The sequence below is a fragment of the Salvia hispanica genome, chromosome 6 (genome assembly GCF_029641045.1).
Source record: "Salvia hispanica isolate PSC_SH4W2 chromosome 6, Shi_PSC_v1, whole genome shotgun sequence".
Classification (NCBI taxonomy): domain Eukaryota; kingdom Viridiplantae; phylum Streptophyta; class Magnoliopsida; order Lamiales; family Lamiaceae; genus Salvia; species Salvia hispanica.
Window position 1 is genome coordinate 45,365,604 of NC_142697.1, and position 24,478 is coordinate 45,390,081.

The 24,478-nt window shown below is 35.6% G+C and overlaps 2 protein-coding genes and 1 pseudogene across 2 annotated transcripts in view; all 3 read left to right on the top strand.

The window, feature by feature from the left end:
• Nucleotides 1-24,257, top strand: part of LOC148923910 (putative disease resistance RPP13-like protein 1) — a 64,604-nt gene extending 40,347 nt beyond the window's left edge. Inside the window, exons 2-3 of the mRNA XM_089061643.1 lie at nt 21,129-22,326; nt 22,513-24,257. Coding sequence (XP_088917769.1) covers nt 21,186-22,326; nt 22,513-24,257 — 2,886 coding nt within the window. The 5' untranslated portion in view covers nt 21,129-21,185. The remainder of the gene's footprint in view (nt 1-21,128; nt 22,327-22,512) is intronic.
• LOC125205747 (putative disease resistance protein RGA1) lies at nt 6,440-9,671 on the top strand (annotated as a pseudogene).
• On the top strand, nt 11,266-20,045 carry LOC125205751 (putative disease resistance protein RGA1). The gene is made up of 3 exons (XM_089061642.1): nt 11,266-11,604; nt 12,722-12,840; nt 16,815-20,045. Exon 3 carries the CDS (start codon nt 16,989-16,991, stop codon nt 20,043-20,045), a length of 3,057 nt encoding a protein of 1,018 aa, XP_088917768.1. The 5' UTR covers nt 11,266-11,604; nt 12,722-12,840; nt 16,815-16,988.
• Nucleotides 24,258-24,478: the final 221 nt, after the last annotated feature.

Sequence of the window (24,478 nt, forward strand, 5' to 3'; positions counted from 1 at the left end):
TCCGTTCCACAAAGTTTGTCCCATTTCACTTTTATCATTTTTGGTAGTGGACCTCATATTCCACTAACTCATTCATACTCACATTTTATTATTAAACTAACTAATATTTTAAAAGTAGGACCCACGTCCCACCAACTTTTTCAACTCACTTTTTATTACATTTCTTAAAACTCGTGCCGGGTCAAAGTGGGACTATCTTTGTGGGACGGGGGGAGTAGTAATTAATTGGTTTTAAGTTTAACTTTGAGAAATAATTAGTATATACTCTTTTAAACCGGATTAGCTAGTTGGCTAGTTTGAAATACGAGTGCTTATGGTTTGAGTAAAAAATTTGTAAGTCAACCAAATTTGATTTTGATTAGTCCTTAATTTGAGTAAAGCTAACTTAAAATTTAATAAGTTAACCCGATTGTTATTTTATGTGCATATATTTAATTATTAGGAACCATTTAGTATTAAAATGATTGGAAATCAATCTCTTAATATTAGAATTAACATTATAAATATAATTATAAAAGGTTTGGAACTCGCCTAATATCTTAATACTCCCTCCATCCCAAGATAAGTGACTTGTATTCCTTTTTTAGGTGTTCCCACTATAAGTGACCTATTTCCATTTTTAGCAAAAAGTTATCTCTCTTTCTTTATTCTTCACCTACTTTATTCTCTCTTCTCTCCTCTACTTTTCCCTCTCTCATACTTTACTCTCTCCACTTTAACTTATTTAAATACCATTCCTTAAATTCCGTGCCCAAAAGAAGTAGGTCACTTATCTTGGGACGGAGGGAGTATAAAATTACTCATATAAGACCCAATAATCAGCCCAAACGTCCCCATTAAAATAACGGCCCAGAATAGTGTGTTGCTGTTGTACACAAATCCGTTCGAAAATTGGGCTTTATCGACGGCCCAAAGGGGAAACCTCTTCTCGGCATTTCGACAAACATTTTATGTGCTTCTTATAGAATCCTCATTCAGAAAATGCTTCTGGGACATTTCATCGAACTGATTGTACGCATAACAAAATTATGTTCCTTGAATATGAATCACAGAAGCATTTCAGTCGGTTAATGGCAGAAGGCATATAAATTATTTGATATAATTTCATCTTTGCATTTTGCTGAAAACGTTGGGGACATAGCATGAACATATGAAATTCGCGAATGTTAAAAAACACATTCGGAAAGCAACTAATGAATGGCAGAGATTAAGTTAAACTGTTAAGATTAGTCTAATTGAAATATTCAAAATTATTTGATCAAACAAAGGTTTAATATGGCTTCTTTTTGGACCTAATCACAGAACTGGGCTATCTTAGGAAGCCTAATCAATATTATATATGCAAATCTAATTTAATGAGAGATGGTAAAAACAGCTCAAATTTATGGGCCCTGTTATTAAGCCCACACAATTTCAATAGCAATATACCACGAAACCTCTCAGTGGCGCCAAAGGCCATGCCATCAATTTTGGTCTTGATCGAAACAAAAATAACTTTTGGTATTGATAGATTGGAATGAGGATAAAATAGAATGTATATAGGAATGAATATGTTCCTTTAAGTTTTTATAATTAAACACTTTCATTAGGCTGCTTTATAAAGCTAATGTTATGCATTTTATAATCCAAAATTGAACAAATAATGCAATAAATCAGCCCAAAGGTGGCCTAATTCATGACCCATTCATCTATTTCAGCCCAACAAGATGGCCCAACTCGACTACAGCCCAGTCCATCTATTATCGACGACCACCGGCCTTGAATTAAAGAATTGTTTAGGGAGTGATTTCATTGTATATATTATTGTCTAATAAATATAGAATACATTATTGCAAGTTTGTTAGATTCTCATATGAACCATCCCCACTTATTTTGAATGAAAGGTTGAGCATGTGATTAACTTTGATTTTGGAGCACCAAATTAATATACTAGTGCATGATTAGTGTCAAATTAATGATGCTCTAATTAATTAAAGTTGATGAATTGGTTGTTTGCTTTCTATGAATGTTCTGTACTATGAACTATTTAGGAGTCACACTTTATTTTTTATATTGGTTTTATAATAAAATGTGAGTGAATTGAGTTAGTGAAATGTGGGACTTACTTGCTATTTATGGTAAAAATAAAGTGTGACTCTTAATTGGGACGGACCAAATTGGAAAAGTGTGACTTTTAATCGGGGACGGAGGGAGTAGTAGGTAAGTAGTAAGTAGTACTCCGTCTGTCACATTAGAAATGAAATATTTTCTTTTTCGGATTGTTCTTTGTCCCTTTACAAATAAAATGTTTTCCTTTTTAAATTTTCATATTAAAAATAAAAACAATATCATCTCTACTTGAGTATCTCTTTTCAATAACTCATAAACCAAAACTGCATATATATCATGGATAAAAGCGTTGACAATATTGTGAGCATGCCACTGACTTTGAATATGGCGTAAATGTTCAAATTTCAATAAAATACCATGATTAATATCTAAAAATGCTCTAATTAATTAATTTTGATGACTTGGTGCCAAAGACTCGATCTTCATTACACCTAACCCTCAAACTCTATTAATACTACTATTTTCGAATTAGCTTTGACTCTTTTAATTTATTAAAACTCAACGATCATACCTCCAAAAATACGCAACCATCATTTTTAACTTCATCCGGTTTTAATTAAATTTGGAAATTTAGCAACAACTGTATAAACGAAACAATACCAACTAATTACTAAATACTAGAATAAAGTTAATAAATTTGTAATGAAATTTACTGCATTCCTAAAAAGAGTTTTGAATTCGGCCTATAGATCTTCATGATTAAAGGGTTGAAAATTATTTTCTATTCTCATAATAATTAGAGATGCTCATTAAATTCCGCCTATATAAAATAAAAAAAAAAACCCAGAATAATGGACACTATTTTTCTCTTTGAATTCAATTTATGGTATGGTTTTTCCTTACGAACAATTGGTGGGTAACTAGAGATTTTGTTAGCCTTCAAAAATAAGTATCACCCCAGCAAAAAAAGATGAAATTAAATTTACGTTAAATTAGATGTTATATATTCCCAGAATAAATAAAATTTATTACTCCCTCCGTCCTCCCACTTTTGTCTATTTCGTCTGCTCCCAATTAATTGTCCACTTTCACTTTTTATCATAATAAATGGCAAATATGTCTCACATTCTATTAACTCATTTCACTCACATTTTATTATAAAACTAATATGCAATAATGAGACTTAATTCCCCTAACTTTTTAATTCACTTTTCTTTATATTTCTTAAAACTCGTGAAAAAACTAAAATGGATAACTAATGGAGACTATGGGAGTAAGTTAGATTTATACGTGCACTAGGCATTACTTTACTAACTAATGATGAAAGCGTTGACAATTTAAACAAGTGGGCAAGTGGTTAAATATGTTTTTGTCATAGTTGTTCAATATAATACTATAATTAATCGTTAATAGTACTCTGAAATTAAAAATTAAAATATTAAGCCATGAAGTTTTAATTTTTTCCATTTCTCCTTTTAATTTAATCCACAAAATATTGATATTGTCTTTTAATAATTTTCAAAACGATATTTTTCATAAAAATAAGAAAAGGAAAAAGAGAAATCACTCACTTTCTTAAAACATGTCATTTGAATATCATTTAAAGATAATATTTGTATATAGATAGAACAATTGAGAAATATTGAAATTTTGTATAGTTTAAATTTTAAATTTAATGGAATGGATCAGAATTTTTTGGTTTAGTTCTTCTAATGAAATGGATCAGAATTTGAGCAAACTTCATAATTTAATTAACTATTAACCTTATAATTAAATTCTATGTATATTAAATTTATCAAATGAGATTTATATGTGCACTAGGCATATAATATACTAATGGTGAAAGCGTTGACACATGAAACATGCGTGCATGTGGTTGAATTTGATTTAGGCTACTTGATCAATATGAGTCTAATTAATTAATGTTGAGTTGTTTCCCAGCTGCCACTGTATTATATATTTTCAAGTGGATGTTGAGCCCCTATTTAAAAGCCCTTAAGCTAAATCTCTAAATTTGCCTAACGCTACGATTTTACCTATAAAAAAAACCAGCTCCAAAAGGCACGTCTTCGTCGGCTGCAGCGCCTCCCGCTCATCGGCCGCCACACAACCATAGTAGCCGTGAAGGTTTGTCGCGCTCTCTAATTCCTCTTTTCAGTCTTTATTACTCTTAGTTTTATTTGTACTGAAGTTCAAATAATCATGTGTTGATATTAAAGATTCTACATTTAGAGCCTTAGGTATAACCGTATGGTATGAGTATATAGGTGCAAGAATTTTGGTTACTCAATTGCTTATTATTGTTGTTTTGCATAGTAATTAGTGTTGAATAATTCATTAAGTAGTATTTATATGATGATAGTGATGCATGGTTAAAACTGAAACCAATGGTTCAACCTTGAATCGGACCAGTCAACCTCGGCTGAAAACCGTAACTGGAAATGCCAACTACTCCCTCTGTTTCCTAGAAATAGAAACTCTTTCAATTTATGTCCATTTCCTAAAAATAGAAACTTTTCATTTTAAGAAATTTCTCTCTTTATAAGGTAAGACCCATTTTTCATTAATATAATTTTCATTTTGTCCCTCTTATTTTATCAGTTTTGTATAAATATTCGTGTCATTCCAAAAGATCATATTTTCAGTAAACAAAAGGAGTATTTATTACCCAGACTATTGTAGTAAGTTTTGGACTTCAAATGTACCATGCAGCTCATAGACCAATGTCTTTTTTACTACTTCAACTATCCTCCATATATTATTGATCTGAACAAAATATATGAAACATTAGTCACATAATAACATAATAGCTACTTATATAAATTTATTCCGGGTGCATGACAGAATGATAATTGAACATGTGGGCATGTGGTTGAGTTTGATTTTGGCGAATATAAAATATAATTAATGTCTAAAGATGCTTTAATTAGTTAACTAATGTTGATTAGTTGGTTGCACCCTGTTATCAATTTCCTGTTCATTCCACAAACCTCAAACTTTCTCTATGTTACTACTGCTCTGAATTAGTTTTGCACGCAAAGATTATACCTAAGAAAGGCACCCAAAAAAAATCAACTCCAAAGCGGAAAGTGAGGTGAGGCTACCGCCCGTTTGTCACCGCCTGCCGTAGCACAATCATAGTAGCTACCAGCTGCGCAGGTCAGTCGCCTCCCTCACCGCTATCTTTTTCAGTCTTTCATTGCTCTAAATTGCTTATTGGTTACTCAATTAGCTTGTCGTTGTTTGGTTTGATATTTAGGGACGGTTTGATTGAGAACATAGATAAGACAAAATATAATCAGAACGTACTCCAAAATAGAGGACAATTTGATACTCCCTCTGTCCGCAAATAGGAATCCCATTTTTTCATTTTAGTCCATCCACGAATAGGAGTCCCGATTCACTTTTACCATAAATAGTAATAGGGTTCCACCTTCTACTAACTCATTTCACTCACATTTCATTTAAAAGTAATATATACAAGTGGGACCCTCATTCCACTAACTTTTTTCTCCCCACTTTTCTTAACATTTCTTAAAACTCGTGCTGCCATGAAATGAGACTCCTAATGGCGGACGGAGGGAATAATTAGGAATAGTTTGATAGATGGTAGTGATTCATTGCTGAACCAATGAATGGTCCGGCTAGACCCAACACTGGTTCGGAACTTTGATGGTGATTTTGGGCTAAACCCGAAATCACCAACTAGCTAGTCCACTGGTTTCAACATTTTCGTCCTACAAAATCTTTTAATTCACCCAGCCTTGTCATAATTTCTTGCATGATCGTCACACGAGGACTCTGTGCTTCACCTGAATCATGTCTATGATCCAACTCTTGCGCTATTTCAAATTTGTTAGTTATCGACTTGATGATGATCTTTTCTCAACTATATATATAACTGTTAATAACCCTCCTGTTATGAGGTTTTTTAAGAGGGCGAGTGGCTCATTTTTAATATGTCAAGACTCTTGAATTTATTTCACTTGAGTGGATCCACATGTTCCCAAATACATTGACATGGCAACATCCCACTCATCGTGAATAGCATAACTGAATACTTTAGTCCAAATCATATCGAGACTAAATGTATGAATTACGGCCACCACTGTCGTCGTGACCGAAATGAAGCTGACGCTTCACCATCTAACCAAATTGTTATCATGAGAGAATCTTCTTCATCTCTACCACTTGTATTCTTGCGTCTTCTTCGTTATTTCCTGGTGATTCTGGAAGCTTCAATTGAGCTTGATATGAGTCCTTTTCCCCAAAAACTTCTCATAAAATATAGGAATTCAATTATATTAACTATAAAGAAAAAATATCTGAATGTTTGTCCCACAGTTGTAGTAGTGTCACTTATTTTAATCCAATCATTGCACAGATTTTCAGGATAAATCAAGAGGATATAATTTAAGGAAGGAAAAAAAAAGCAGCTCCAAAAAATATAAATGGCGGACGCTATAATTTCAGAAGTGGTGGGGAGAATTGCAACTATGTTAGAAGATAAGATTCGGTATGAAGTCAATTTGGTCAGAGGCGGGAAGGATGGACTTCTTTATCTTTCCGAGAAGTTCAAGACGATCCAAATGGTGTTGGATGATGCAGAGAAGAGAGGAGTGAATGATCAAAGTGTCAAAAGTTGGTTGAAGAAGCTTGAAGCTACGGCCTATGAGATGGAGGATATTTTGGATGAATGGAACTATTCTCTTCTTAAAGATAAGATAGAAGGCTCGGCTGAGCCTGTGCAAAAGATAGGGTGCTCCTTCATCAGATCTTCTTGTTTAAGTTTCAAGAAAGTTTCTGTTCGTCGTGATATTGCCAAGAAAATAGAAAATGTGAAAGCTCGGCTTGAACAAAATTACAAGGAGAGAAATGAATTTAATTTTGTCGTCTCTCCGCCTACAACAAATCCTGTGCCCACGTCTTGGCAAGTGCAATCCACACCTTTTGTTGACTCGACGAAAGTTCACGGGAAGGATATACATAAGAAAAAAGAAGACATAGTGAGAAAACTAATGCTTAATGGTGGTGATACCCAAATTTTATCAATTGTTGGAGCAGGGGGACTTGGGAAAACAACTCTTGCCAAACTTGTTTATAATGATACTCATGTGAAGGATTGTTATGAATTAAGAATATGGATTTGTGTTTCTGATCCATTTGACGTGGCTGGGATTGCAATAGGAATTGTTAATGAAGTGGGAATAGAAACTATTCCTCCAAACTCCAACCAATTGGCACTGGTATTAGGAAAGCTAAAAGCATCCATTTCAGGAAAAAGGTTTCTTGTTGTTCTTGATGATGTTTGGACAGAAGACAACACCAAGTGGGAGCCTCTGAAAATCAGTCTCCAATATGGTGCAGCAGGTAGTAAAATTTTGGTGACAACGAGAAAGGAAACGGTAGCTAAGATGGTCGGTACCTTAAAATATGATATGTATCACCCAAATAAGCTCAGTGAAAAAGAATGTTGGTCTTTATTGTGCGACACATCTCTTCCAGGAAAGAGTGAGAAGGAATGTGGAAAGTTTGAGGATGTTGGCAAGAAAATAGCTAGAAAGTGCAATGGATTGCCTCTCGCTGCAGTTGTTTTAGGAAGACTTCTGCAGTTCAAAGATTTGGAAGGATGGAAAATGTAGAGAAGAGTGAAATATGGCAATTGGAGAATGCAAAAGTAGATCTTTTTCCACATTTGGTTTTAAGCTACAATGATTTGTCCCCGGCTCTTAAGCGTTGTTTTTCATATTGTGCCGTCTATCCTAAAGATCACCAAATTCATGCGGAGATTCTGATAGAAGAGTGGATGGCGCAAGGTTATCTAGGCTCTGATAGAGGAAATGGTGAAGTGGAACTCAAAGGGCGAGATAACATCAGAAATTTAGCAATGCGTTGTTTGTTTCAAGACATTGTGAAAAGTAAGTCGGGAGAGCAGATAGAATGGTGTAAAATGCATGATATAGTGCATGATTTTGCTCTATTTCTTAGGAAGAATGATGAGAGAAAGAAAAGTTGTCAAGTTTGTGATTCTTCATTGGCTTCTCATGTCCAAGAATATCGGAGTCTACCGTTGGATTACAAACCTCCTGGTGATGAAAGAGACAGAATTTGTCATGTTATGTTTGTGATTGCATGAAAAATCTTAGGGTGTTCAGAATTAAAAGAATTTACAGTACTATTCCAATAGGAATGGAAACGTTAATTCACTTGAGATGGTTGGATTGTAGTTGCATTGAATTGTCAAAGGATGGCCTCGAAATCTTATGTAGGCTTTATTTCTTGCAAACTCTTCTCTTATCATGGTGCAAGCTAACAGAGATTCCACGAGAAATTGAGAATTTGGATCAGTTAAGACGACTTGACTTGAGCCATAATAGGGAACTAAGGGAGTTACCAGAGAGCATGTATAATTTGTTTGAATTGCGTTCTCTTTCCTTGAAAGGCTGCTCTCTGAAAGAGATTCGGAAAGAAATTGAGAATTTGGTTCAGTTAAGAGAACTTGACTTAAGTTCTAATTATGGAATGAAGAAGTTACCAGACAACATTTGTAGTTTGGTTGAACTGCAAATCTTGAATATTGAACACACTGATATCAACTGTCTGCCTGAAGCATTAGGTGAGTTAAGTAATCTTCGCACACTGGAACTGTGTCCATTCAAAGTAGGAAGTGAATACAACAATTTAGGTTTTCTGAAAAAATTACATTGTCATCTTACTACATCTCTATAATTGGAAATCTACTGGAGTAGTACGAGTGAAATGGAGGATTTGGTTGAGGATGCTCGACAAGAACAATTGAAGACACTCCTACAAAAACTTGAAACACTCGAAATATCTTTCATTGGTAGGATAAATGAAATGGAGCAGTCATCATCATCAACAATGTGGATGGAGGTAGTAGATGCTCTCGTGCCCCATTACATGCTGAACAAACTGTCAATCAGTGGATATGAGGGCACAAGGCTTCCGCATTGGATGTCATCACCCCTCAACTTTATAAAACAGATAGATTTGACTAATTTGAGTGAGGTGTCATCATTGCCGGCTATGGGGAAACTACCTTTCTTGGAAATTCTCAATATTTTGAGTGTGGAGCAATTGAAGGTGGTTGGAAGGGAGTTTTTAGGAATAGAATCTTCATCTGATGTTGTTGTTGTTGCATTTCCTGAACTCCAGGAACTGGAACTTGCATACTGCTCCGAATGGGAGGAGTGGGAGGACATAACAGAGGAAGAAGAAGAATCTGCGACCATCTCCATCATGCCATGTCTCACATACTTGTCTATCAGGAAATGTCAGAGTATGAAGAAGCTGCCGCATCGCCTCCTGCGTAAGGTCTCCTCATCTCTGCAATGGTTGGATATCAGTCGTTCATCAGAGCTTGTAAAAACATACGGAGAGGACAAGGAAGCTTCAGCTTGGAGATCCATAACCGAACATAATCCCCAACCAACTTGTACTTCGCCAGCAATAGAACTAAAACTATTTATGTCTATCTGTTTGTTTACTTTTTCTGAAATTGAATTTGGGATTTTTATTAGACGGATACTCTTTTTCCTTCATAGTGTTTTTTCCTTAGTGTTTTTTCCTTAGGGTTTTTTTCAATGAAGGTTTTAAAGTGAACATTCTATGTTCCCCAAGGTTTAGATTTTGTTTTTTAAATGACATAATCATTTGGCTTTTTTCAACTGTGAAAATATAGATATAAAATGATCAATTCATGCTTTGTGTAAAAGAAAAGGACGAAAACGGACTTCAAAGATATTTACTAACTTCAGTAAAAGTTGAGAGTTAAGTTAGCAATACGGCAAGACTTGTCAAATATCGTTCTTATTTATATTTAAAATTTTTATACCAATAGTAATTAATTGGTTTTAAGTTTATATCTGAGAAATAATTAATATTTTCGAGTTTAGTATATGCATGTATTATAAATGAAGAACTATTAGGAATAAAACAAATACACATATTAATATTAATATATACTCTTTTTAACCGGATTAGTTAGTTGGCTAGGAGTAAAAAATTTGTAAGTCAACCAAATTTGATTTCGATTAGTCCATAAGTAAAGCTAACTTAAAATTTAATAGGTTAACCTGATTGTTATTTTATGTGCATATATTTAATTATTAGGAACCATTTATTAAAATATTTATAAATCAATCTCTTACTATAAGAATTAACATTATAAATATAACTAAAAAAGGTTTGGAACTGGCCTAAAATCTTAATATAGAATCACACATATAAGGCCCAAAATTAAGCCCCATTAATATAACGGCCCGGAATAATGTGTTGCTGTTGTACACCAATCTGTTCGAAAATTGGGCTTTATCGACGGCCCAAAGGAGAAAACTCTTCTCGTCATCTCGACAAACATTGTATATATATGGGCATCTTATAGAATACTCACTCAAAAAATACTTCTGGGATATTTCGTCGAACTGATTGTACGCATAACAAAATTATGTTCCTCGAATATAAATCACAGATGCGTTTCAGTTAATGGGCAGAAGGCATATAAATTTATTTGGAATAATTTCTTCTTGACATATGAAATTCAAAATGAAACTCGAGAATGCTAAAAAAACACATTCTAAAAGCAACTAATGAAGGCAGAGATTAAGATTAGCATATCACGAATCTAAAAGAGATTCGCACACCATTTATATTCTTAAGTGGTTACCTGATCACGGAACTGGGCCACCTTAAAAAGCCCAATCAATACTACAGATGCAAAATGTATTCAAATTAGGGGTTGTTCGGTTGACAAGACTAAATATCATGATTAAATATGTATCATGTTTGGTTTATAAGATTGACCCCCAAAACTTAATCCTAGAGACTATGATTGACCCCCAAAACTTAATCCTAGATGAATAGTCTCATGATTATTAGTCATACCCTCCCCCTTCAACTAAAATAATCCCACAACTTATTTTCAGATGGATAATCTCATGATAATTAGTCATAACGCCATCTTAAATTAAGTTTTTAATTTTAATAATAAGATATAGTTTAATTTTATGACTACTACTTTTCAAATAATGTCATTTTCATCAATAATGTTAATATTAATTGGTTGGTTGAGGGCACTGCCTCAAGATAAGAATGTTGATAAGAATTGGTTGGTTCCATTGTTCATTCCTCCCAACTCAAACATTTTCACTATTATTACCGTTATTAGAATAGTTTTAATTGGCTCAGTTTAATTGTCAAAAAGCAACGGTGGTCCGGCGTGTGAGGCCACCGCGCGGTCGTTGTCCACGTCAGCAATCACACAGCTGCCATACAATGCCTTAGAAATTTCCAAGTAGCTCCAAATTTAATCGCCCAAACATTTTGACAATTCTTGGCTTCTCACCAATCTTTATATTAATTGACTTAAAGAAGGCACATAGTCATCCTAGCTTGTTCATTCCACATTATTAAAAATCAAACCTAAAAAAGCAGATCCATCTCTCAGAATCACACATCCATACAGCTCTCTATCCCGCACCGTGAATTGTCCGGCCCATCGTCCCCGTCGATCGGCCATCACACAGCCAGAGTGCAGTTAAGTCATGCTATGTCACCACTTTTTTCAGTCTATATTTTTACCTTTTTTTATTTTAAATTTGTGACACAAAGATATTTATGGGCTACCTGAATTAGTTTCACAATGTATACAAAGATTAAGTTATTAATTTTGAATTAAACGCTTATTTTACTTTGGCTTTGGCTCACCCCTCAGAGTCGGACATCCATTCAGACACTAAACTCTAGCCCCATCGCCTCCCGCGAAGATTAAGTTATTGATTTAAATATTAAGCTATTTTTTTATTCTTTATATTTATTTCTCTGATTATGTCATTTATATTAACACGTGAGAGATGGGTGGTGATCAATTGATAATTAATTAACAATCATAATTAAGATCAATTCCTAGCCATTAGATTAAGAGATCTGGTGGTTAAAACTAACCACTTTCTCTCTTCTCAAAATCATCTTAAAATTTTAAATTTACGTAACTCTCTCGATTTAAATTATTTTTTCATAAAATTATACTATTAAACTAGAGATAATTTTATAAGGATTCTAACGAAATCCGAATTGCATATGTTCCGATGATGATCGGACGATGAATTTTTATAATTTATTTTTCAATTTTCGTATAGGTTGATAAATAGATTTTATATTAATAGATTGATCAAAAATTTAAATATAATGCATGTAAGGTATTAATAAAACTGTAGTATGATTTTTCGTAGGTCATAAGAGATTTTGTAGCATACACTAGTAAATTTGATCGATCATTGAAAAAATGTTATTCTAAAAGAAGGTCATTTGTCAGTTAGGTACGATTTTTCGATATTTTATGATTTTTCCTTTGAATCTTGGTTTTTTAGTCTTCATTGTACTAAGTTTATCGTATTGTATCTGAATTTTAACTTTTACCTTTTTTTATTTAAATTTGTTTCAAATTGTAATAAATTGGGTTCAATCAAAAAGTGTACATTTAATATTAAATTCATTTTTCTTCAAAGTTTTCTCTCAACACGATTTTTCCATATGAACTATTCGATCATAACAGATTTTATAATTGGCCTCCAAATTTAAGCTAATATTGGAAGTGTCATGTGATAAATTCGACTGATTATTAAAATAATGATATTTTTTTTATATATAAAAGGTTATTTGTCGCACCTCCATACACAAGCTCAGCGTGAGGCTGCCTAACGTAGTCGTCCGCCCCATTGCCTCCCGCCATCGTCCCCGTAGACCAGTCACACAGAGCCATAACCCGAGCAGGTTAGTCACTCATCACTATTGTTCCAAGTTTTATTAGGATTGAATTTCAAGTAGTGTGTTGAATGTTAGAGACAAATTTTAGAACCTTAGTTAGAGCATTGCAATGACCTCGTTGCGATTTATGCAAGAATTTGGTTAATCAATTTCTTGTTGGTTACTCAATTGCATATAGTCGTTTTATTTTGTACTAGTAATTAGCATCGACCCTTCGATGTCCAAATAATAACTCATAAGAAAATGATTTATTAAACTAAAAAAATATATATGAAACACCAAATCTATAAGGCAAGATAGTTTTACAAAGCACCATTACAAAACTTCAATATATTTACTATTCATTTTATTAAACTAAAAGTGTCATGTTCACTCTTTCAGCCACCTCATTTTGTTGTGGGTTGGCGGGAGCAGTCCTATGCCTCTGAATGCCATGACCCTTGCAGAAATTCTCAAAATCTGTAGATAGGAACTCTAAGCCATTATCAGTCCTTAAACACTTGAGAGTCTTTCCAGTTTTGAGCTTCATCTCCAAACTCCATCCCCCTAAACTTCTTAAATGCCCGAGACTTTTCCTTCAAGATGTAAATCCATACTTTTCTTGAAAAGTCATCGATAATAGATAGAAAATACCTTCCACCACCCATAGAGGTAGGTTGGGCAGGCCCCCATAAGTCCGAATGGGTATAATCCATAATCTGCTTGGATGAATGAATTCCGGTTTCAAAAGGAAGTTTCTTGCTTTTTCCTTGAATACAGTATTCACATGCACTTGGCCTAGGAGAAGTATCCATATGGATTATACCCTTCCTGACCAATTCCTTCATTCCCAAGTCTCCTATGCCATTTTTCAAAACCAGCTTTCTCTACAACATTTAAAGATCCTGACTATTCTTTCTATTAGCCCTTATCACATCAACACCATCCTTTGAGACTACCATTTGCCCTTTTTCAGAAATAATTTTGAAACCTTTTGACTCCAGAATAGCAACAGATATTAGATTTCTTTTAATGTCAGGGATGTACCTTACTTGAGTGATGATCTTGACTGCACCAGTGTTGGTCATAATTTTGATATCCCCAATGCCTCTGACCGTACACACCTGATCATTTCCAATTCCAACACCTTCTTCTTATCATTCAAACTTCAAAGTCTCTTCATTGGATAAGATATCCCATGCTTCTTCAATAATAATACTGTAACAGCCCGGATTTCTAGGGTACAATAAATACCGCGACTGCTACTATGGCGGAACTTAAAGGCAACAAGACATAGACTAGGGTTTCATTTAAAGAGGTTTGACCAAGTATTTAATGAACTGTCAAGGCATAAGTCAACGGCTAAACGACGAAAATCAAGATTTCATAAATATCTTAGGCTGGGCTCAAAAGTCAAGAGTTCAACGTATTCCAACCAAAACATAATATTTCAAAGCAATCACAACTCAAAGAAATAAGTTCAAAACAATTCCAAAAGATAATAAGTTTCTAAAATTTCAGCGGAAGCAGACCAAGAGGAAGTGAAGCCATGTATGAAGACACAACCACACTTAGAGTTTCAAACATTCATTCCATCCGATTTAACCTTCTCAACATCCTCAACACCACCGACCGCTCGACGCCGCTCAACCTGCACATAGGGAAAACACATGCAGGGCTGAGTATTTTGAATATACTCAGTGAACTCATGCCAAAACATTTTAGTTATGCCACCCTTACCATAGTGAACTCGAGATTATTTTGCATTTATTTAAAAAGAATCAACGAGTATCACAAAATCATTTCATAGACCGGCCGGTCAACAATACCTCCCATTTTCTCATCACTTTCCACAATCACAATCACAATCATTCCCGGTGCGACGAAGTGTGGCCACACTTTCGCCCACGAGACCGGCCGACTAGCTAGGACGGCTCCCGATCCCCACGTGTACACAGCCTGGTAGGGTTTGCGGCCCATACTCAGACCCGAATTCGTTAATCATAGCCGCTGTAGCCTAATGGAGCGCACTCCCAGTCTAGGCATCAGGCACATACATATTCATAGCCGCTGTAGCCTAATGGAGCGTACTCGCAATCTAGGCATCAGGCACAATCAATATCCAAAACAAAACATAGGCATGGCATAACAGTTCAAACCACCCTTATTTCACCACTTTCATCAATTTGCATCATAAAAGAGTTTAAGAATAAAGCCCACCTCGATTTCCTTCGAGTTCAACAATGCACTCCTTCTCGTTATCACACCGGGAACGCGAACTATCACCTTTAGTTCATATATTTCACATAAGTCTCATTCATAGATCAAAATCATGCATGATCTCACTTTTCCCTTTTTCCCATCGATTGTTTTCAAAATCATCAACAAAAACAACATACGATTCTTATATCGTTATATTCACCCAGTCATTCCAGATTTAAATCATCAAATCGAGTCAAGCAAAAGAGTGTTCCACAACACACAACACACGCACACAATCACTACACAAGTGCACGCCGATCGAGGCGTGCACCCACACACACACACGTTACAACTCACACACACACATGCATCAAATTCCACCGATTAAATTCCCCCTTCACTCGTTCTAAATGCATGTGGAGTCAAGAACACCGATTGATCGGTAGAAGAAGAAGAAGAAATCAAATTAAAAGTACCTTTTTCACAAAAACAAACGGTAGAAACAAGCAGAATCTTGATTCTTCAATGAACACTTGAATTGCGGCTTCAATTCTTCTCCAAAAGATGAAGAATTAATGGAGAATGAAGAAGAGAAATTTGAGAAGTGAGAGAGAATGAGATAGACGATTTTGGCGTGATTTAGTGCTAGGGTTTTGATCTTCTCACTCTTATATTTATAGAGTGCAAGATATAATCCAATAAATAAATTAAATAAAGATTTGGGAGAGATTTGGGGAGATTTGGTTGTTGTAGTGGCCGAAAATATGGTTGAGGAAAAGTAGGAATTCGAATTCTAGGCTATTAAATTAGCCTATGATTTAATTTGAATATTTCACGGAGTAGAATAAAATATCACGGAGCAAGAATAAAATAATAATACTAAATAGTCTCCTTAATTAAAAGGAAAGTGGCGTGTGGTATTTAATCAAATGGGGTTAAATAATAAATCCTAATTTAATTAGGATATGATAGGATCTTCTTAGATTTGGCAAGATATGCTAGGATATTTGAATTTAATTATGGAAGAGAATCAATAAGGGATCAAATAAAATAAAAAAAATAATCCCTTCTCCCATAATAAGGGATTTTCGAAAATCCCTCTAGGAATAACATAGATTTCGAAAATCTCATCAAACAACTAAGGAATATTTGGACTTTGGATTTAATTTGGATAATTATCCTAAGCAATAATTAAATCCAAGAAAAATAGGATTTCTTTCCAATAAATAGGAGGGGTCGAAAATTCCACATAATCAAATAATGATCCTATTAATTTCTCACTCATCCCTTAGGAAAATAATTCATCACCAATATTATTTTTTCCCACAACAAAATATTCATATATTCACAATTTCATCGCCACGTCACATTTTCAACAACTTTGACCATTCCACGGCCACATCATATTTTCCACAATATTGACTATTCAATAGCCACGTCATATAGTCCACAACTTTGACTATTCAACTCCGTTTCAACTCCAACCACAATTAGGTCATAGAAATCACGCAAATAATTTCTCATAAATTAATTCCACATAATCATAGCATTAAATGCAAATATTTCCACGTCACAAAAATTAGGGTTCGAAAAAGTGGGGCGTTACAAATACTGTCTTAGACCAACCACGACCATAATCTCTGACTATGAACCATGTTCAACAACAGTCTTCGAAGGTTGATTTCAGATTTTCAGTAGAGTATCGGTGTACTCTTGACATGTTAAACGAAAAAGCATATGTTCTAAGAAAACCATAAAAACTACTACTATAAAGATCTAAATGTTTGTCCAACATGCAGCTCATGCAGTGAAGAGTGATCTTGACTTTTCAAAAGATGGCACAAGGAATCAATAATTGCACAAGGAATCCATAATCCAAAATATTGGATTTGGATATCATAAATCAAGAGAGAAAAAAAAACAGCTCCAAATCAGCTAGATAGTGAGGACAGTGCAAGTAGTATCTAGTGATAATGGTGGATGCTGTAACATCACCACTGCTTAAGAAAGTTGGAGCAATCATAGGAGACCAGATTTCCGATGAATTCAATTTGGTGAAGGGTGTGAAGGAGGAGCTTAGCGAAATTTCTAGCAGACTCACGACGATCACAAATGTGTTGGATGATGCAGAATACAAAGGAATGAAGGATCGAACCGTCAAACATTGGTTGAATAAGCTTGAAATAACGGCCTGTGATATGGCCGACATTTTGGATGAATGGGACTACTACTCTCTTCACAAACAGAAGACGGAACCTTCTGTTGTGCAAAAGCTGCTGAGTTTTCTGCTCAAAACCCTAGACTGCTGGTTCATCCCATCTTCATGTTTATGTTTCAATGAAGTTTCTATCCGTCGTGATATTGCCAAGAAAATACAAAATGTGAAAGCCACGCTTGGTCAGATTTTAAAGGAGAAAAATGATTTCAATTTTGAGACCAACTCTCAGCGTAGAACTGATCCCATGCGAGATAAATCCGAATCTTCAATTGGCGTGAAGAACGTTTTTGGGTCGGACATACATGAGAAGAAGAATAAAATAGTCAGCAAACTGATGCTTAATCGTGATGGTACCCAAATTCTGTCTATAGTTGGGGATGGTGGACTTGGAAAGACTACACTTGCTCAACTTATTTTTAACGATCCTCAATTTGATACGGATTGGTTAAAAATTTGGGTATGTGTCTCTACTCCCTTTGTTGTGGATGTGGTTGCTGCAAATATCGTTAACAGTGTGGGAAAAGAAACAATTCCTACAAATAACGACCAACCGGAAGTGGCATTGCAAAAATTAAAAGCATCTGTTTCAGGAAAACGGTATCTTCTCGTCCTTGATGATGTTTGGTCAGAAGACAGAAACAAATGGAGGTCCCTGAATAACAATCTCAAAAGTGGTGCACCAGGTAGTAAAATTCTTGTAACAACGAGAAGTGAAAGAGTAGCTGAGTTGATGGGTACCTTAAGCAGTGATATCTATCACCCAGAAAAGCTTGATCTTGATGAGTGTTGGTCAATATTGCGTGAGATGTCATCCCTTGCAAAAAAGACGAAGGAGGAATGTAAAGAATTTGAAGAGGTTGGAAAGAAAATAGCTAGCAAGTGCAAAGGTTTGCCTCTTGCTGCCGTTGTTTTAGGAACACTTTTGTATTTTAAGGATTTGGAAGGGTGGAATCAGGTAGAGAAGAGTGGAATATGGGAATTAGAGAATGCGAGAGTAGAGCTTTTTCCTCATTTGGTTTTAAGCTACAACGATCTGTCTCCGGATCTTAAGCGTTGCTTTTCATATTGTGCCGTCTATCCTAAAGATTACAAAATTCATGCGGAGACTCTGATAGAAGAGTGGATGGCGCAAGGTTATCTTGGCTCGGATAGTGGAAATGGTGCAGTAGAACTCAAAGGGCGAGAGAACTTGAGAAATTTAGCAATGCGCTCTTTGTTTCAAGACATTAAGAAAAGTGAGTCGGGGGAGCAGATAAGATGGTGTAAAATGCATGATATAGTACATGATTTTGCTCTATATCTTAGGAAGAATGATGACAATGAGAGAAGTTGTCAAGTTTGTGAGCCTTCATTGGTTTCTCATGTTCAAGAATATCGAAGCCTATCATTGGATTACTCTTCTCCTGTTTTTAAAAGAGAGAGAAGTTGTCAAGTTTGTGATTGCATGAAAAGTCTTAGAGTGATAAGAGTTGAGAGAATTGAAGGTCCTATTCCAATAGAAATAGAAACGTTAATTCACTTGAGATGGTTGGATTTAAGTTGGATTAAATTGTCAAAGGGTGGCTTCAAAATCATATGCAGGCTTTATTTCTTGCAAGCTCTTCTCTTATCAAGGTGCAGGCTGACAGAGATTCCACAAGACATTGGAAATTTGGATCAATTAAGACGACTTGACTTAAGTGAGAATAACGAATTAAAGGAGTTACCGGATAGCATGTGTAAATTGGTTGAATTGCGATCTCTTTCCTTAGCAAACTGCTCTCTAGAAGTGATTCCACAACAAATATGGAATTTGGTTAAGTTGAGACGACTTGACTTGAGTGAGAATCGGAGAATACAAAAGTTACCCGAGGGCATTCGTAGTTTGGTTGAACTGCAAATCTTGAAGATTGAAGGCACTCATATCAACTGTTTTCCTGAAGCATTAGGTGAGTTAAGAAATCTCTGCACACTGAAACTCTGTCCATTCAAAGTAGGATGTAAATACAACAAGTTGAGTTTTCTGAAAAAAATACACTGTCGTCTTATTGGATCTCTAGATTTGGAAATCTACTGTAGTAGTATGAGTGAAATGGTGGAATTGGTTGAGGATGCTCGACAAGCACAATTAAAGACGCACCTTCAAGAACTTGAAACACTCAAAATATCTTTCCGCATTATTCTGGTTGAAATGGAGCAGTCATCATCATCATCATCAATGTGGATGGAGGTAGTAGAAGCTCTCGTGCCCCATCACAGCTTGAACAGACTGGAAATCAGAGAATATGAGGGCTCCAGGCTTCCGCGTTTAATGTCATCACCCTTCAATTTTATAAAAGAGATTCACTTGGATTGGTTGGGTGAGGTGTCATCATTGCCGGCTATGGGGAAACTACCTTCCTTGGAAATTCTCTATATTTTCAGTATGAGGCAATTGATATTTGTCGGGCGGGAGTTTTTAGGAATCCAATCTCCATCCGATGATGATGATGCTGTTGTTGCATTTCCTAAACTCGAGACACTGAAATTTTATTCCTGCAAGAAATGGGAGGAGTGGGAGGACATAACGGAGGAAGAAGAAGAATCTGTGAACATCTCCATCATGCCATGTCTCATTTATTTGACTATCGAATCATGTGTGAGTTTGAAAAGGCTGCCGCATCGCCTCCTTAGTAAGGTCTCCTCATCTCTGCGATGGTTGAAAATTGAGGATTCATCAGAGCTGATAAAAACATACGGAGAGTACAAGGAAGGTTCAGCTTGGAGATCCATTTCCCAACATAATCCCAAACTTCATCTTCAGCTGCCATGGAAGGTTCGGCTGCCATTCTAATGCGATTTATGTCTTCCTGTTTGTTTTACTATTTTGAGATTGAATTTGGGATTATGATATGTGTTTTTTGCTTTAATCATAAATTTTTGTGGTTTGAGTCAAAAATTCATCCACCACCGTTCAATTTGGCAGCGATGCAGCTCAGCGATTGGCCCCTCCATAAAATCCTCGCCCCGCCGCCTTCCTTCCGCCGCGCATGGCCGCCTTCCTTCCGCCTCGCATTGCCGCCATAGGTTGCACCTTTTGTTTCGTTAGATTTTCTCTTGTTGGATTGGGGAGACGTCTTCCTCTTGTTGTTGTTGTGGCACGACCGCCGATTGGCGATCAAATTCGAGAAATTCCCCTGGAACAGAAAAATCAGTATGCGACAAAAAAAATCATATCTTTACCTTACCAAAATTTTTGGTATACCAAACTGTATTATAACTTATTTTCGTTATATGGTGAAATTCCACACTTCAGTACCGAAATTCTGTATACCGTACTTTTGCGATATAGATGAAAATAAATAATTTGAGTTTTTGCAAAAAATATATTAAGTATATTTTATTCATAATTATATTTATATTTCACAATAGATTTTATAATTAAAATTTATTAAATATATTTTATATATAATTATATTTATATTTTATGGTATATATCTTAATTTACGGTATATCCCAAATTTCGATAATGCGGTATATGAAAATTTATACCGTTACTTTACCGAAAGATGGTAAGGTAGCATACCGTACTGAAAATTAGATATTTTCGGCATTGTTTTATACGAGGAGAGATATAATTATTTAGATACTTAAATATAATTATTTGAATTATAAATTATTATTATTATTATTATTAATGTATTGTAAATAATAACTAAGATAGTCTTAATGAATTTTTTAAATTATGAATTATATTCAATTATACCAATAATTATTAATAATAAATTAATAATTATGTTTATTGACCATTCATTCATTCATTATTTCGTTTTTTCTTACCATAACTTTAATTCCGACCATTGTGAAAAAGTATATGTTCTAAATGTTTGCAGCTCATGCGGTGAAGAGTGATCTTGACTTTTCAAAAGAGGGCAACACTTATTCAAATCACATAAACTTAGCTAGATAGCGAGGATAGTGCTAGCTAGTGATAATGCTGGAAGCCGTATTTTCACCATTGTTGGAGAAATTTAGAGCAATCACAGTAGACGGGATTTCCTATAACTATAATTTGGTGAAAGATGTGAAAAAGGAGCTTCTCGATCTTCCCGACATGCACCTAAAGGTCAGAGAGGGGTTGGATGATGCAGAATACCAAGGATTGAAGAATCAAAGGGTCAAACGTTGGTTGGAGAAGCTCGAAAAAATGGCTTATGAGATGGACGACATTTTGGATGAATGGAACTACTACTCTCTTCTCAAACAAAACACAGAAGCTTCTGCTACGCCACAGAATGCAGAAGCAGCAGAAGCTTCTGTTGCGTCATGGCTAGGCAACTTCATCCAATATCCATCTTCATGTTACAATGAAGTTTCTATTCGTCGTGATATTGCTAAGAAAATACAAAATGTGAAATCCACGCTTGATCAGCTTTTAAAGGATAAAGATGACTTCAATTTTGAGGCCAGCTCTCAACGTAGAACGGATCACCTGCAAAATCAATCCACATCTTCAATTGACGTGAAGAAAGTTTTTGGGTCGGACATATATAAGAAAAGGGATGACATAGTCCGGAATATGATGCATAATACTGGTGGTATCCAAATTCTATCTATAGTTGGGACCGGGGGACTTGGGAAGACGACACTTGCTCAGCTTATTTTTAACGATCCTCAATTTGAGAAAGATTGGTCAAAAACTTGGGTATGTGTCTCTGATCCCTTTGTTGCGGCTGTGGTTGCCAAAGATATTGTTCTAAGTGTGGGAAAAGAAGAGATTCCTCAGGGTGCCAACCAACTAGATTTCGTATTTCAAAAACTAAGAGCATCTGTTTCAGGAAAGAAGTTTCTTCTCGTCCTTGATGATGTTTGGACAGAAGACAGAAGCAAATGGGCCCCCCTGAAAATCAATCTCGACCATGGTGCACCAGGTAGTAAAATTCTTGTAACAACGAGAAATGAAAGAGTAGCTGAGTTGATGGGTACCTTAAGCAGTGATATCTATCGCCCAGAAAAGCTTAGTGATGATGAGTGTTGGTCAATATTGCGTGACACGTCATCCCTTGCACAAAAGAGTGAGGAGGAATGTAAGAAATTTGAAGAGGTTGGCAAGAAAATAGCTAAAAAGTGCGAAGGTTTGCCTCTTGCTGCTGTTGTTTTAGGAACACTTTTGTATTTTAAGGATTTGGATGGGTGGAATCATGTAGAGAAGAGTGAAATATGGGAACTGGAGAATGTGAGAATAGAGCTTTTTCCTCATTTGGTCTTAAGCTACAACGATTTGTCTCCGGATCTTAAGCGTTGTTTTTCATATTGTGCAGTCTATCCTAAAGATCACAAAATTCACGCGGAGACTCTGATAGAAGAGTGGATGGCTCAAGGTTATCTAGGCTCTGATAGTGGAAACGGTGCATTGGAGCTCAAAGGGAGAGAGAACTTGAGAAATTTAGCAATGCGTTGTTTGTTTCAAGATATTGAGAAAAGTGAGTCGGGGGAGCAGATAGAATGGTGTAGAATGCATGATATAGTACATGATTTTGCTCTATTTCTTAGGAAGAATGATGATAAGGAGAGAAGTTGTCAAGTTTGTGATCCTTCATTGGTTTATGATGTCCAAGAATATCGGAGTCTATCTTGGTATACTGAAGAGAGTAATCAAGTTTGTAATTGCATGAAAAGTGTAAGGGTGTTGAGAAGTGTGAGATTTAACAATCCTATTCCAGTAGGAATAGAAGCGTTAATTCACTTGAGATGGTTGGATATAAGTTGGACTAACATGTCAAAGGATGTCCTTGAAATCATATGCAGACTTTATTTCTTGCAAACTCTTCTCTTATTACATAGCAGGCTAACAGAGATTCCACGAGAAATTGGAAATTTGGTTCAATTAAGGCGACTTGACTTAGGTAAGAATAAAGAATTAAAGCAGTTACCAGAAAGCATTGGCAGTTTGGTTGAATTGCGAACTCTTTCCTTACCTGGCTGCTCTATAGAAGAGATTCCACGAGAAATTGGGAATTTGGTTCAATTAAGGCGACTTGACTTAGGTGAGAATAAAGAATTAATGCAGTTACCAGAAAGCATTGGCAATTTGGTTGAATTGCGAACTCTTTCCTTAGAAGGCTGCTCTATAGAAGAGATTCCGAGAGAAATTGGGAATTTGGTGCAGTTAAGGCGACTTGACTTAAGTAGGAATGGAGAGTTAAAGGAGTTACCAGAGAGCATTTGTAGTTTGGTTGAACTGCAATACTTGTTGATTGAAGGCACTGATATCAACTGCCTACCTGAAGCATTAGGTGAGCTAAGTAATCTCCACACACTGAAAATGAGTTCATTCAAAGTAGGAAGTGATCAATACAACAAGTTGGGTTTTCTGAAAAAATTATACCATTGTCTTACCGAATCTCTAAAATTGGAAATCTGCTGGAGTAGTATGGGTGAAATGGAGGAATTGGTTGAGGATGCTCGACAAGCAGAGTTACAGACAGTCCTTCAAAAACTTGTAACCCTCGAAATATCTTTCGTGGATGTGATGAATGAAACAGAGCAGTCATCAGTATCATCAATGTGGATGAAGGTAGTAGATGCTCTCGTGCCCCATTACACGTTGTATGAATTGGTAATCAGGAGATATAAGGGCTCCAGGCTTCCACAATGTATGTCATCACCCTTCAACTCTATAAAACGGATTCGTCTGACGGCTATGAATGAGGTATCATCATTGCCGGCTATGGGGAAACTACCTTTCTTGGAAATTCTCTCTATTTACCGTGTGGAGCAGTTGATGTTTGTCGGAAGGGAGTTTTTAGGAATAGAATCTTCATGTGATGATGTTGTTATTGTTCCATTTCCTAAACTCAAGCAACTGTCATTTTATGACTGCTACAAATGGGAGGAGTGGGAGGACATAACGGAGGAAGAAGCTGCCATCTCCATCATGCCCTGTCTCGAGTACTTGACTATTGAATCGTGTGGGAGTTTGAAGAAGCTGCCGCATCGCCTACTGCATAAGGCCTCTCTGCAATGGTTGAATATCTTGAAAGGAAATGGGCTAGAATTAGATTAATATGGATTAATTAATTATAGTTGGGCTATAATTATATTAGTTCATAAGCCCAACAATCATGAAACCCTAGTGACTCTTCATCTATATAATGGTTATTTATTCTCCATTGTGGGACATGAGAAATAGCGTAACATTAGAGAGAAAATACGTAAAGCTTTGTAGAGAGAATTCCTAGCATTCTTCTACGGAGCAATTGTACCGGGATAGTTCCTGCATCGGAT

What these genes read in the sequence shown, in the direction of transcription:
- LOC125205751 (XM_089061642.1), top strand. Translation starts at nt 16,989, where the DNA reads ATGGTGGATGCTGTAACATCACCACTGCTTAAGAAAGTTGGAGCAATC.